Source organism: Toxotes jaculatrix, chromosome 2, assembly GCF_017976425.1.
Source record: "Toxotes jaculatrix isolate fToxJac2 chromosome 2, fToxJac2.pri, whole genome shotgun sequence".
NCBI classification, from domain to species: Eukaryota; Metazoa; Chordata; class Actinopteri; family Toxotidae; genus Toxotes; species Toxotes jaculatrix.
In genome coordinates, this window is record NC_054395.1 from 17,481,984 (window position 1) to 17,497,205 (window position 15,222).

Sequence of the window (15,222 nt, forward strand, 5' to 3'; positions counted from 1 at the left end):
AGAAGTGCAACAAAAGGGTGGAGGGATGTAGAGGACAGACGCCCTCACCAGTCACACACACCCACCCACCACACGCCACATCAGATCACTCATGATGTAGTTACTTTTCGAAAGATGTAACAAACCCGTAACAGCATCAAAGAAACCGTTTACAGTAAAAGTCATCTTGATGTGTATCCAAAAGGACACAAAGAAGTTAAAAACACAGACATTTTTATTGCTTTCTGCTCATAAAACAATGGTTAAATATTCAGTTTTAAGAAAATCTGAAACATCAGAGCATTTCAAAAGTAAACAGTAAACACTTTTTTTCATCTTTGAGAACAACTCTAAAGATTTTTTTGTCTCAACTGTATCACATTCAACATTTTTGACACCTGTTAAAATGGGAGTAGTGACTCAACACGTGAAGATCCCAAAATGCCCATAAATAATTATAAAAACAGCACATTATAAACTTTGTGTTCCCAAAAACCAAAAGAATATTCCCAGAAAAAGTGAAATGAGTAAACCTCAGAGTGCTCCGTATATAACATATAATAACCAACCAGAGAGAGAGAAGCTCACACAATACTGCGGCTGATGTTGGGTTTGAGAGACACTGTCCCCTGCTGGTCAAACCAACAGCTATTAACCTGCTGATACAGCAGCAATGGCAAACGGTGACACGGGATCACCAACACATTGAGTATGATGAGATACATCTGATTGACATAACAGAATTTAGTTTATCAAAATATAAAAACTGACACCAGAAAGGATTGCAGGGATTGATAGTCACATTTGTTATCTGAAAATATTCTGAAACTATTCTAAGCTTTCACCTGATGTCAAATTCAGAAGAATGAGATGAAAAAAATAACACTTCACAGGAAATAAAAAGCATACAGAAAATTAAGAAATTACTTTTGGTTAAGTTAAAAAGTGTGCTTTTTTTAACTTGTAAAATATTGCACTTCCCCACACGTTCTTAATTACTCACAGTTTGATTGGACTAAGGCAGAAGTTTCTCCTCGTGAGTGTCACATGGCATTCAAAGGTCTTGCATAAGACAAAGTAAAGCTTTCTTTTTAGTGTGTTTTTGTAAATCGTAGACTCGTCCTCTGACTCAGTAAGCTCACGTTTATCTTCAAAAAATAAAAACCCTCTTTGATAATAAATCATCACAGAAGATGCTCTTAATCGTATTAGTAAGCTGGGTTTGTAAAAGAGCTCAGACACTGAGAGCACTACCTCATTCTCACATTCCCTGTGTAACCTGTGGATCCACAGATAGACAAGGTACTCTGTGTCCTATTTGTGCCCAATAACAACTTCCTCTCATTTACTAACATAACACTGGCGCAGATTGGGTCACCAAACACATGGAAGTAAGATTCCCAATCTTAAAATAGTGGTACAACCTAAGAGAGGAAAGCGTGGGGAAGCCACGAAGAACGAAAGAGCACTCAATCGACCTGAAGCAGGAAGAGGAAATTATGTCACAACGACAATGTAATATTTCAAAATAACTCTGCTGACTTTCACATGTGTCAAAAGAGCAACGGCCGTCCAATGAATCCTCCTTTCGTAAGGCATCAGGTTTGTGGAGGGGATTGCTCTGTTATTCTCCACTACAGCAGGACTGCCAATATGGCTGTAATCCTTTTCCCCTTGTTCCAGTCATAGCCAAGACTGAGCTAACAGCTTGCACCAGTTCTTGTCCTCGCAGTCAGATAACTGCACACATTTGGACCCTGATAAATTGGTCATTAAACACAGCTTTAAGGAGAGCTCCTTCTGGACAGACGCAGACAGAACTGTCGCCTTTTCCCGTCCTGACCTATGTACCAACTGGCAAAAGGACTGAACTGAAAATGAGTTTAATCCAATAGGTGAGCATTTGAAGTGGCTCAGTTTCTTAAGGTTAGCAAAGGCAGTGGTGAGGAGGAGAAGTCACTGGATTTTAGAGAGTCCACTGGCCAGGAGGAGTCTGAAGGGGACAGTGGAGCGTGACACAGTTAAAGGCAGTCTGTGAAGACCTGTGGAGAAAGAGAGAGGAAAAAAAGGGCCCATAACATCACACACAATCTCAAGGTGGAGCACAAAACTTGCAACGCTAAGAAAAACTATGATTTAGGTGAAATCAAAGTCTATTAATCACAGAACAAAAGTAAGTTGGGAGGCAATGGGAAAGTGCAAGAGAGCTGCCATGGTGCAGAGATGCTATCTGTACTGTGAGGAAGGGGATTGCGTGTATGCGTGTGTGTGTGTGTGTGTGTGTGTTTGGCGTGTCCATGCTCTGAGCGCTTGTTTGTGTTGGGTGGAGGGTTAGAGGGTGTGTGTGCTGCGAGGGGTCTGGGGCGGTGTGCCTGAAAGGTCCCCAAGGGGACCTGACTCTCCTCTTGTCCCTTTACACTTTCCTGAAAGAATTGTATTCTTTCTATCTGAGGAAGAGAGACCAGCCCACTGGGAAATGGGGCCAAATGTGGGAAAACTTATGACACAGCTATCCAAGTGCAACAAATTTCAGCACAGCCCAATCCCGACAGACAGAAAAAAAAAACATGGATATAAAGTACTTTCATCTTGCTTTATAAATTCAAAATGAAAGCAGACTGACCAAAGGCACGGATGAGCTCTCTCTGAACTGCCCAGGTGACCGTCTTGATCAGGGAGGCAGAGGTCAGACCAGCAAACAACATGTTGTACAAGAAGACAGTGTAGAAGTTCCCGAGCCAGTTATACCGACCAAAGTCTCCCAGCAGATCAAAGCGGGTGATTCCTAACACAATGGAGGCCAAAGAAAATGTTACCCATATGAACCAATTGCTCAAGCCAAGCCTCACCTGCAGCTGCTGCATTCATGGCTTACAAATGCCCTCTTGTGGGCATTTCTAAAACTACAAGTAAAATGTTGATTTACTCTCAATGTCACATACTAGATGTTGTGTCCCAGTTCCATACAACATAGTAAATGTATACAATGTGAGCTATATACCAGCTGTCAAAATTCCCTCTTACACTTGCAGTGCAGTTCCTATACAAGAAATCTACGTAACATTAAAAAGAAGGAAGCGCACAATGTTTTTCATGTTTTCCATGATCTCCTCTAAACTGTCTCACCAACATCAACAATTTGGTCAAATGTTTTGCAGCTGTATGTAGCTTACTACTTTTGTTTGCACATTGCATCATGGGAAAATAATCTACATCAATAACACACTTAAAACAAATCAAACATTTTTTTGGTATGTAAGCTAATGTTTTCTAAGTATACTTATTGCTGTTACTTTTCCACAATGAGCACACTACATACTCAAACTTAGCATTAGAGAGTAGAATGGAAGCGGGATAAATACTGCATTTATCATTTATATGACAATATGCTACATCCTTACCAAGTGTGCGTGAAAAGACTGGCAGAGCAGAACTCAGGATGAGCAGTGAAACACAGTTTGCAATGATCTAAAAAGGAAGAGATATTTAGAGGTTACAATAAGGTGTGAACACGGAACATCACCAGTTTCTCCTTATATCTCACTGTGAGATTAGATACATGTTAAGGTTGGCTGTCAAGTACCTGTGTGAGGTTAGTGTCCTGTGCACGAGGCAGGAGGCTAGTGAAGAGAGGAGAACTATAGAATCCCACCACTGAGGATACCATTAGATAGCTGACAATCATTTTAAGGACACTGCTGGACAGAAGAGTAGTACACTCATATAGACAGTAAATAACATCAAGAGAGTACATCAGTGATTTTTAATGTATGAATGTAACAGCATGAGTCAACACCACACACACTGGTAAAACATGAAGGACACTCTGTTGGTGGCTGAGTCACAGCCAAATGGACATGACTAGTTAACTTCTGTGTGCACACACTCATAGGTGAATGGGGGATGAAAGGATACAGGATAAGGACTACTTGAACTGCAGCGCCCAGTGAGCCGAACATAGAGAAGGAGGCCATTCCCAGGTGAGGGTCCTAAAATGCACAAAAAAATAACGATCATCAGTGTGCACAGAGGACTAGCTCTTGCACATCAAACAAGAAATCAAACAATTTCGTTCTGGCAGAATCCTCACCTCCATTCCTCTGGGCATAGCTGTCTCATCCAGGAGAAGCTCCAGCACATTGACACAGACCATCAGCACACACATCACCTGAAGAGACGGAAGCAGGTTAAAAATGATCATCTGTGTCAATAAATGAAAGTTAAAGCAGAACGCAGTGATTTTATTGATAAATAAGTGTGTACCGTCAGTGCGAGGAGCCCAAGCATGGCCAGTGGATAGCCCAAGTTTCGCTGCCATGGGGACGCTTTCCTACGCATCTCTGTGGGGAAAAAATGGACAAAAGCGGCAGCAAATGAGTGTGCAGCGTAAAATGACTGTGCCATGTAATCACTGTGGGATAAACCCCACAGAGAGCAGTCTATTCAATCAGTCTTACCCAGGGCGATGCGCTTGTTCCGGACTGTTTGGTACTCTTTTTTCATCGCTTCCATGTTCAGCTTGACCCAGCATGACGTACTGCCACCTTCAGTCAGACAGCAACACATGACAGAGACAAAAAGTCAATCAGCCAGCTTTAAACTGAATCATCAGAAAATGGCAGAGCAGTGCGATCACGGTGACGCTCTTACAGTTCAGTTTCCTGGAGAGCGAGTCTTCCTCAAACGAGGTGCAGCTCAGTGTATCTTCTACATCTTCCAACAGCTGAAGAGGACGGAACAAACAAACCAGTTAGGAAATTATAGTGCAGAGCCACAAAACCACTTTTAATGTAAAGGCTATTTTATGTGAAGTGGGCATTTTAGCCACTCTGACAGCATTGCTCTATGGATGACAATACTGGTCTCTCTCTCTGGTCTACCACTTTGGTCCAGACTGAAATACCTCAACAACTATTACATAGACTAAGATGAAAGATGTCTATTCCCTTTATGCTTTGTACTGGGAGAAAACAGTGTGTATTAACAGCACACAGCAACTGTCTGGATTTAGTATGCATAGTATGCATAGTTTAATTCATTTGGTTGCTTTTCTAGAAGTGAACACACTTCGTATTAAAAACATATGTAGTATGAGTTTTGAAAAAGGCTCAAGATGTGTTCACATTTAGTACAGCCTCACCCAGCTGCTCGATTGGCTGTAAACTTTTAGTCTTTTTTTTTTTTTTAATTCTAAACATTAGGCCAGTAACTCACCCTTGGTTTGACCAGGAGGCTGCCAGTTACACTGAACATTCGGGACAACCCAAAAGGAGTGCACACTGAGAAGAGAAACACACAGATGGTGATACAAAAGTGTCATATGCTACAGCTTTTAGCTACTCAAGTAACTGTGACTGACATATACTTACACAAAAGCAGCAATACTCCAAACAGAGAGATGCCTGAGTACAGGTAGGGAAGGTAATACTCCCACAGGTCTAAAATTCAGAGGAGGAGAGTGTAAGCAACTATATTAAAAACAGGAAACCAAGTTATCACAGATGGATCTTCAGGTATGGTGCTGGTGACTCACCATAAAGGCTCTTCCTGGCTATGTTGTCATGGAGGAGGGCTGATGCCACCCACACAATGCCCAGCACAAGCAGAGCCAGCAGCAACAGCAGCACAACTGCTTCATACACCCGTGCCATCACCCCCTAACACACACAAAACAGACACTCTGTTATCATCAGGTTCAAATACAGATGCTGTCAATCTACAGTTGAGGCTGTCTTAAATGGTTTCCGCGTCTAGAGCCACCATTTGTAAAGGAATGTCAAAACTTGTACCTTTTTGGACCCTGCAAACCCCTCAGACTCTGTGAAGAAGTAGGCAAAGGGCATGAGGAACACCAGGGACAAATTGGAGAAAAGGAAAACTAGGTTCCACAAGCCTGACAAGAGAGGAAGAGAGATTTTCCTAATATTAGTTTTCAGCGTAAACATTCATTAAGGTTAAAACTGCAGTGAAGCATTTCAGCAGTACCACTGAAAACCACCATGAGGCATAGTCCTACAAACACTGGAGCATGACAGCTGATTGTGCAAATAAACAACTATGTAACAATTAAAAAGAAATTCAATTATGTGAGACATTATGTTCTAAGATTATCAGCAGAACATTTGTGACATGAACCAACACCTCGTGTCTGGTTTGCCTTTAGGAGTGCTCAGCTGGACCAGCTGGACCATTTTTTTCCCAACCTGTCTATCCATAATAATTATCTTTTTCTGTTTGTACACAGGCCTGTGTAGTATTGATCCGGAGGTTATTACCACTGATCCTCATTAAATCTGATCCAGTTTCAAACACTAATGACCTCTACGATTATCAGCTGTTGCGCTGGTGTTGTCAACTGGTAAAAACAATAGGAAGTACCGTGGATAAGAGATCCATTGAGCCACTGCATGTAGTAGCTCTGTGGGAAGGTGAGCAGCACCTCGTTGGACAAAATGGAGATGGGGAGGAGGAGTACAGCACACACCGCAACAGACAGGGTGAACGTACACAACCACAGCCTGGTAGAAGGAGAGAGACAGGCCATCAGTAAAGTCTCATTTGTGTTTGTGTTTTGCCTCAGCCTAAAACTAGAGACAAGGTGAAAGGCTAGAGTGACTTGGAATAAGGTAATACAGTGACAGCGTGTAGGGACAAAGGGCGGAGTGACACTGAAGTTCCCCAAAGCCAAACACAACCGCATAAACACACAAGCCAACACAAGACAGAGCAATAAATCTACAGCCAAATGGCCTCAGGCCACTACACATCACGTTGACTAAGGTATCTGCTCAATCATTCACACTGACACTAATCAAAGTGAGTGAGAACAGATTGCTGAGGGTCAGTTAATCATTAGAGGTTGTCACTTACGCAATTTTGTTGACAGTGGCATCTTCTATATCATCTGAAAGAGAGCAGAGAAATAAGGAGGATTACATCTATTACAAAACTGATTCTAACTTACTAATTAAAATCTTCTGTTTGTTTTTACATCTATGTTTGAACAGGGGTAAGTTGCCAAACACATAACCAACTTATTTTCACATTTGTTGCAGAGGAAGGCTAAAGTCCAATCAAATAAAGTGTCGAAATGTTAATAGATAGCTTCGAGTTTGTGATAAAATCTATCAGGGGCCGTGTCTGTGTATTGTACATATAGGTGTATAGGGGAAAGCTGTAACAGAAGAAGTCCACATGAGGATGAAAAAAAAAGCAAAAGTCTCTCTAGCCTCAGAGGCAGGAGTGAGTGGGGGGTTAGAACACGGAACATTCTGTTCAAGCAAAACCCTGGGTCTCTAGTTAAAACTGAAGTACATATACAGAAGAACTGAAAAAAGTGGTGAATTAAGAATACCAAAGGGACCCATCTGTAAGTGTTACTGTATGCCCAAAACACGCTTTTAACCCCCTAAAAAAGTACCTTTGCAATATGTTATAGATCTGCATAACCACCCTATAAGAAGTGCTGTACTTAGTTAAGTCATGTACACAACAGTACATGATACTTCAGTTTCTTGAAATCCAAATGCAGGCAACAGCTGTTAAATGATAATGTAAAGCCTGAGGAGCAAAAACCAGTTTGCGGCTCCTTTATGTCATAAACAACTCTGCAGAGTGGAATTGCACAATCATCATATAGCTGCAAGGCACAACTGTTCTGTTGTTTGTGATGCATAGAAAACATTGACAACAGTTGGATAATGCATAGCAGGTTTCAAAGAACAAAAAAAAAAAAAAAAAAGAGAAAAAATGAGCTGGCCATGTCCCAGGATCCAACCCAGCCTAGCCACAGTGGAGCAGAGTCCTGGCTTGTTGGACATCCTACATCTGCTTCCAATAGTGGCAAGTTATTGGATTTATTATGTAACTGTCATCACGGTCACACTGCAGAAGGTTAAACCTTTTTTTAGTTTTAAAAACAGAGAACATATTGTAGATCTAAGTGCATGTGTTAAGTTGCATTTAAGCAAATGGTTTAATTTAAGCAATGGTCATTTTGCAAATGGTCACACGGTGTTGACCAAAACATATTTTTCTACTTTGTCCTTACTGTGAAAAATAAGAGCCAGAAAGTTGGTTCATTAAGCTAGTTTCATAATCTTGGTTGTATAGTATAAGTTTGTAGAAAAGTACTCTTATGAGATGTTTTTGTCCAAGTAGAGGGGCCTTAAATTACAACACTGTTTATCTTGTACCAACATTCTTCACCCTGCTGCCCCCCCCCCCATCCTGATCCACAGGGAAATTGCTTGAAGAGGAGGTTACATGTTATATAACACAGCTTCTTCACCTTTGGGCTGCTCCAGCCAAGGTCCTGAGCTTTGGCCTGGAAGGTGCAGTCCTTAACTTAAACTATATTTACGTGTACGCAAACATGGTAAAGGTTATTCTTCAAACCTAAAGATATCTACACATAAATTACTGGAAACAAATAAGAAAACTATGGTTACCACATGAGTAAGGTTTGTGTTGTCACGCTTTCCAACAAATCATCAACTAAGGCTAGAAAAAGAGACCCTGTTGCCTCCTGAATTCACTTACCTCCCACCAACTACAAATAAGAGACTGTTTACTCAAAACAGAATGGGTAGTTTCTGAACAACACCTGTGCTTACTTGAAAAGTGTGGCCTACATACTCTGTGGAAAGAAAAAAATTCCAAAACATGAATGTAATCAGTGTGCTTGTCAACACCATCAATTCCCTCCCAGCAATTCTCCATGAGCCTTTGATAGAAATCTTTCTCACAAAGCAGTCTTTATGTGCTATGCTTATTAAAGTCCAGTCCCGGGGCAACTTTAAAACTCACCTGTGACAAACTCTGCAGTCTTCTTGAAGTGGGTAAGTATGAGGTAGGACACTATGTAAAGGCATGTAAACAGGAGCACGCAGATCTGCAGAAGAGACACAAAGGAATTGTATTTATGTCATTTTCCCTTTGCACAGTTTGAGAACATGCCTAAAAAAAGAGAGTCTGATTTCTTTTTCTTGTTGTTTTTCCTTGTTTAAGCAGCCAATCGCTTAAAGACAGTGCAGCCTTTTAAGTCTTGTCAGTGCAGTTTGTCAGTTATGTTCAGTTCCACGGGACTGATGAGCAACACGTCCATTTAGCTTGGCTCATATCTTTTGTATATTTTGATAAGTCTTAGAAGTGAGCTGCAGATACCACAAACATCCGGACGAGTCAGATAAGATGTAGGGAAACAAGAAGAAATGGCAAGCTACAACACAGCTACAACACATTTGTTCCTCATAGAATATTTTGTTATGTTTTGTGATGATTAACAGCAAATAAATGCAAACAGCCCAAAAACATCACCCATTTTGCCAAGAGAGACAGATGGAGCCTGAAGATTACCCCTGTATTGCAACAAAGAGAGTGAAATGGGTGACAGTGATGAACTAAGAAGGATTAAGGGGAGTAAGAGAAAGAAGGGTTAATTCCAGTGACAGATAACCCCCATGCTGCCTGTAGAGATCCTTGTCTGACATTACACTAAATCTACCAACAAATTTAGGCTAAACCTATATTCACCGAGCAATCTGCTGTCTGGCAAAGCTCTCAACATTTCGCCACGAAGACCAAAGACCATTATACAAAACATGAAAGAAGAGCTGCTTTAGTAAAATGCACACAACCGCTTCTTAGCAAAAAGCTTATCTCCACATCTTTCAGATTAACTGGAGCAGAACAGTCTGCAAACACCAAGTCATTGATCAGACACACACTCAAATGTAAATATAAATATGTCTCAACTGTGTGGACGTCTGTGGATAAAAACTGTCACAGAAAACAAATTAAATTTTCAGACATTAGATTGACAGACACATTGAAAACACATTTCTGTAAAATGCAAAACTCGTGTTTCCAGCGAGTGTATGCACTCTTCCATTAGGTACTAGGAATAGCAAGGTTCCTGGGAAAAGTGGAAATTAACACTAACCATGTGAGTGTCCAGGCCTGACAGCTCTATCCCACTCCAGTGCCTCTCTTAGCAAATCAATGTCCTTCAGCATTTTGAATGAAATGCAAAAAAGGACTAAAAGTCTGTAGTCACACTCGCTGCCCAAGGAGGCTGTACTGTTCACTTCACACTAGAAAACAAAGTGGTTCTTCAGACAAAAGTGAGCAAGTCAAGTTTAATATTCTATCATTAGCCCTACTGGATAGGAAAAGATAAATACAAATTTGCATGCTTGTAAGACATGCCCACGGGGGTCCAGTGTGCTCGTGTGGCATTTTTGCATTAATAAGCAAAGTACATGTGAGGCTGACAGGAATTCAGTCCCTGTCACGAAGTTTTGCCCTGTTGGCAGTGCTGGACGAAAACTCACAAGATCGTGTAAACAAGATTAATTCTTTGAGGGCCAAGGGTGTCTGGAATAAATTTTAATGGGGATCCATTCAACAATGGATCAACAGACCACAAACATTGATCAAAACAGTTGGCCGCCTAGAGGGAGCTCAGTATGGGTAGCAAGTTGTTGGAGTTTGTCCCCAAGGTAACAACAACAGCAAACAAACAAAGAGAGAAGGGCTCTCTAGAGAATGACAGAAATGTGACATCATGTTCACAGGTGTAAAACCATTTTTTAAAGGAAGCAGATTAAGCATAATGAGTTCCTTGGAAAGATAACAAGGTTAGAAATGACTTTTTTTTTTAAAATCAGGTTTCAATAAAAAAAAGTCAACAAAACCATTCATGGTGACACAGTTTACATTTATGTGAGTGTTTCTATTGCTCTATATTCATGACAAAGAGCATATTACAATGGTTGACCAGGACATATGGAGCAGTATCAAACAGGGTTGGGGTTTGGGCGTGCACCCTCCTCTTGGGGTTCCAGGAGGTGCAACATGTTGACCCACTTTAGGGCTGAGGCACAATTTTGTAAAAGAAAACACTGCATATCCATGTTAACAAACACCATAACAGACAACTTGAACACTAACACAGTCTAATACAGCAATCCTGCAGCTCACAAAATTTTTAAAGTAGCCAAATTAATCCTGTAGTCAAACGGTCCTTGGACCTGCCAAACAAGATTTACCAGATGAAATTTCATCTGGTGAGAAATCCGAAGAGTTAACTGTGTAATTAACAATGGTCACTGGTAACATACTAGCTAGCTGCATCATGCAAACAATGGACTGTGCGTAACTAATCAGCTCAGTCTACAAAAGTGTTCAATAATGCAGCATACTTTGGCAAGGAGCTTGCTATAGTTAATTCAACAAAAAGAAAAGCAGGGAACAAAGGAAGAGGTATTGGGTGAGAAGGGGGGGGGGGGGGGGGGGCAGAAAAACACCACACGTTTGTGGAGACACGTGCTGATTGGCAGTGTCGAGAGCTGGCACCACACTGCAGGCCTCTAAGAGGAGAGTTTAAAAAGGAATTCAGCATCCAAAGGGGCATCTTTGTGTTGAACACAAAGTCCCAGGGCTCAGTGTTCACTCACAGCATTTTAAAATTCACAGAGCAACCTAAACATCTTTGTCCTGCTTCAAGCAGAACACAATGAAGATCAAATGTTTTCACATCTTGCCTAACCTTGAAGTTCCTGTACAAAAAAAAAAATTCAGAGGAGCAGAAGGCTGGCAGTGGCACAGCACGTCCTTACAAAATGTCAAATGGACTCCATGTCCAGTTTCAGGGGCACCTCTTGACCAGCTAAACGCGTTCAGCCAAAGCAAGACAGCCTTTGTTTTTAAGACAATATATATTAGGCTGAGATTATTCCTATTCAAGATTTATTCAAAAGACAGAATTAATTAAAATATTGAAGGGAATTGCCATCTAATCCAAAAGAAGGTGGGCAGCTACAGTCTGTTGTTTTGATCATTTTACTGCAATGTGTCATCCAACATTTGATAGCTTAGTGATGTAAAATTTCAGAGAAGCAAAAGCTCATATTCCAGCTTGGCAATTAAGCCCTTGAGAGCGGATAATGAATGACAACAGTGACAATGTGCTTTGTTTTATTTCCTCCTAAAATGTCCTACAGAAAGCAAAGCACACTTGTAGTGGACTCTTGTCTGTATGTTTTAATCTTTTATAAATAACACTTTTCCTAGGGTGAACTGATATCTTAATATGTGCAGATGCTGGGCGATGTTATAGCGACCTTTTATTCTGCTAAACATTGATCCTTCTTGATCCCTCTGGGCTCAGGGTGTGGGGCTGTGGATGTGTACTCCTGGCTCTACTGTTTACAACATCTCACGTTGACAGTTTTTAAAATCTACACCTGTGACATTTGTCTCTTACATAAGACGATTTACAGGGTTGGTTGAGCTCATGTCATGACAGACATCTGGCTGCAATCATTTTATACTACTGATTAGCTGCTTATTATTTTGCTTAATTCTCCATTTGAAGAACACTTTGGTGGTCACCACTTGGTCAGTGTATGAATTCTGACCAACATGTTTCCTCTGTATGTTTCCTTTCAAATCAAGAAACAATACGAAAAGCAATTTCATCTTTCTATGATTAAGAAAGGATGATTTGCAGGAACCTGCCACCAACCAGTACTGCTGCAGGGGCTTTTGACTAAAACCTGTTTAAAGTTGACACTTCACATAAATTTTACCTTTTTTTCTGCCAGTCAAGCACAACATTTCACATCGTATATATTATTATGTAAATGAGTCCTTCTGTCTTCTGAGCACTGAGAGAGATCACTGAGGGAGCTCCTCTGGCCTCAAGGCCAGGCCTTAGCAATGTATACCCTGTATAAATACGCCAAATTAATATCTGAATAGTTTTTAAATGCTTTGAAAGACCTTAAGCCAGATCAGTTTCTGGATGCTCAGACAACAACAAAAAAATCTACCCTATATGAGAACAGGCACTGGTGGAGAGAGTGTTTGCAGCTCATAGGTTTAGATCAGTTATCACCAATATCTTCTTTCAAAAGTTGCTTGATTAAATGAGACTAATGTTTTAAATACACCTGATTTAGAGACATGCTTTAGTGGTGTCTAGGAAACTGTCCATGACTGTGTAAGATGCTTAATTTTACAGTCTTTTGTATTTGCACCATCTGTACTAACATTATCATCTATCTGTCAATCTATCTGGTCTTGCAATATGTTAAGCCTCTGTCAATTGGGTGCTTTGGTATGTGAAATACTACAACTGGTGCTCACACCGCTGCCAAATATTGATCATTTTAAAATTAGACGATCAATGACAAGCTCTGCCTAAAGCCATTAATAACCAGAGATGCAGGGGCAGCTGACCGGTCTGAGGCAGCACTGTGAAGAGGTGGTAAGCTGGAGACATTGAGGCCTGCCAGTGGCTTAAGAAGGGGGTGACGACTAATAGCATTAGGTCTTTAGGTGAAAGGGACAATGACAAAACGGCATTATAATAAATATGGACACTTCATTTGCTGCTCATGTCAAGTTAATTCTACAAACACCTACTCAATTTAAAGTTCACATTTGCTACCAAAAGCACTACTTCATGTGACATCCTGAAGACTGTAAAAAAGACTTTGGTATAATCCAGTGGATGTTACTGGTTCTGCTTGTTAAAGTCACAAACTACTTTAATGTGAAAATATCTGAGCCTACCACTTGTTAACTAAAATGGAGAAAACACTTCTGGTGTTGTGGAACCAGAGTTAGATTCAAAAAAAACATCTTAAATTGCCACATATTATTTTCCTTTTGATGGTTTTTTTTTTGTTTGTTTTTGTTTTTTTAACAGTTGAAAGCAACAGACCTTTTCCATAGCAGACATTCTGACTTGTCAAAGCACAAAAAACAGCACTGGTGGCTCAGGCCCATGACGTGTCCAACACCATATCTGAGCCCTAGAACTGGGGCACTTAAACATAATGCATTCATTATTAATTGGATTAGCTACTTGTGTGGTTTTGCTGCGGTGACATGTAAATGTCTGCTCTGAGAAAGGTATCTGGCTTTTCTAGTTCAATTTTTCTACCCTTGTCCTTATCTTGACCTCCCCAAATGATTATTTTTATATTATTATATATTTCATCCAAAATTTAAACTCTTCTACAGCTGCACAGTTGTAGCTCAGATACAGTACTAGTTGACTCTGGGCTTAGACTTTCTTCTTATCTGTTTACAGTTGAGCAAATCAGTACAAAATTGATAGGTCAACCGCTGATTCTACAACATGCTGCGGAAAAGACAGTGTTTGGCATTGTCCCTGCCTGTGGTACACTGTATCAGAAACATCTCCAATCTCTGGAAATTAACTGCCTATGAGATCAGATTGTACCTTTCAGGGTTAAAGGTCAGTATCCATGTGCCTTGCTGTAACTGTACTGATCTATCTGGCAAGTCTGAAGTTCAACAGGGACTGCTGGTGTGACACAAAACAAGAGTCAAGGCACTGAGAGAGTAGGAACGGCAATGGTTTAAAACAAAAAAACAAAACAAACAAAAAAAAAAAGTCGGCAATATATTAAAACATAAAGTGTGAAGCAGGGTGTTTCGACCCGTGGCAAACAGATAAAGGAAGACTGGACCTGAGAGACCTGGGTCGTTACCAACACGATAGAAGACCTCCAGATGCTGAGCAGGATGTTCCTGTGCCACACCACTGCTTAAAGACCAGCTGCATCCGTGCACCAATTACCGTCTGTGCAGACGCTCAGCAAAATAACTGCAAGGACGAGCAGATCTCAAACATAAACCTAACCAAAAAGTCCCCTTAAACGTATATTTTTTAACAGATTCTGTTCCTCGTTGCTGAAATATAAGACCTGTACGACTTTCATCTGTGAGTTGTGCAACCACTAAGCCACGCCAAACCAACACTGAACAAGTTGACCCACGTAGCTTCCTTGTAGTGATTAGGTGGTTCATATTGTATTGTTTGTGGCGACCCCTCATATGCATATTAACCGACGGCTCCTTAAGCCCCAGCGTTACTTACAATGGTCTCCCGGACACGGTTGTGGAAAAGTTGCTCTCTAACCGACACGTCGTCCGTTTCCATTCTCCGAAACCATTACAGTATCCTCGCAGGCTCAAAAAGGGCGCTGGGGGAAAGATTGTTAAAAAGTTAAAAGACGGGGCATCTTTTCGGAAATGCCGCGGATGTGTGGTTTCTTTGCCCGGCTGCATTCATAAGCCTGAGCTGGCCCGCTGCTACACTCAGCTCCGATTAAAAACCAAACAAGGAGGGGTCGTCAAGGGGGGCGGGGCTACACAGAGGGGAGGGAACCTGGAGAGCCACAGGTAGCTGTCAATCATCGTTAT

At 41.0% G+C, this 15,222-nt stretch overlaps 1 protein-coding gene across 1 annotated transcript; it reads right to left on the minus strand.

Moving 5' to 3' along the window:
• Window positions 1–209: 209 nt before the first annotated feature.
• lmbr1l (limb development membrane protein 1-like) lies at window positions 210–15,109 on the minus strand. Its single transcript, XM_041049778.1, has 17 exons — window positions 14,897–15,109; window positions 8,788–8,872; window positions 6,850–6,883; window positions 6,358–6,497; window positions 5,769–5,872; window positions 5,513–5,636; window positions 5,349–5,417; window positions 5,194–5,258; window positions 4,630–4,702; window positions 4,437–4,523; window positions 4,243–4,319; window positions 4,070–4,147; window positions 3,895–3,968; window positions 3,563–3,653; window positions 3,381–3,447; window positions 2,603–2,764; window positions 210–2,021 (listed from the first exon to the last, which is right to left on the minus strand). Exons 1-17 carry the CDS (start codon window positions 14,957–14,959, stop codon window positions 1,936–1,938), a joined length of 1,479 nt encoding a protein of 492 aa, XP_040905712.1. The 5' UTR covers window positions 14,960–15,109; the 3' UTR covers window positions 210–1,935.
• Between the last annotated feature and the right edge of the window lie 113 nt (window positions 15,110–15,222).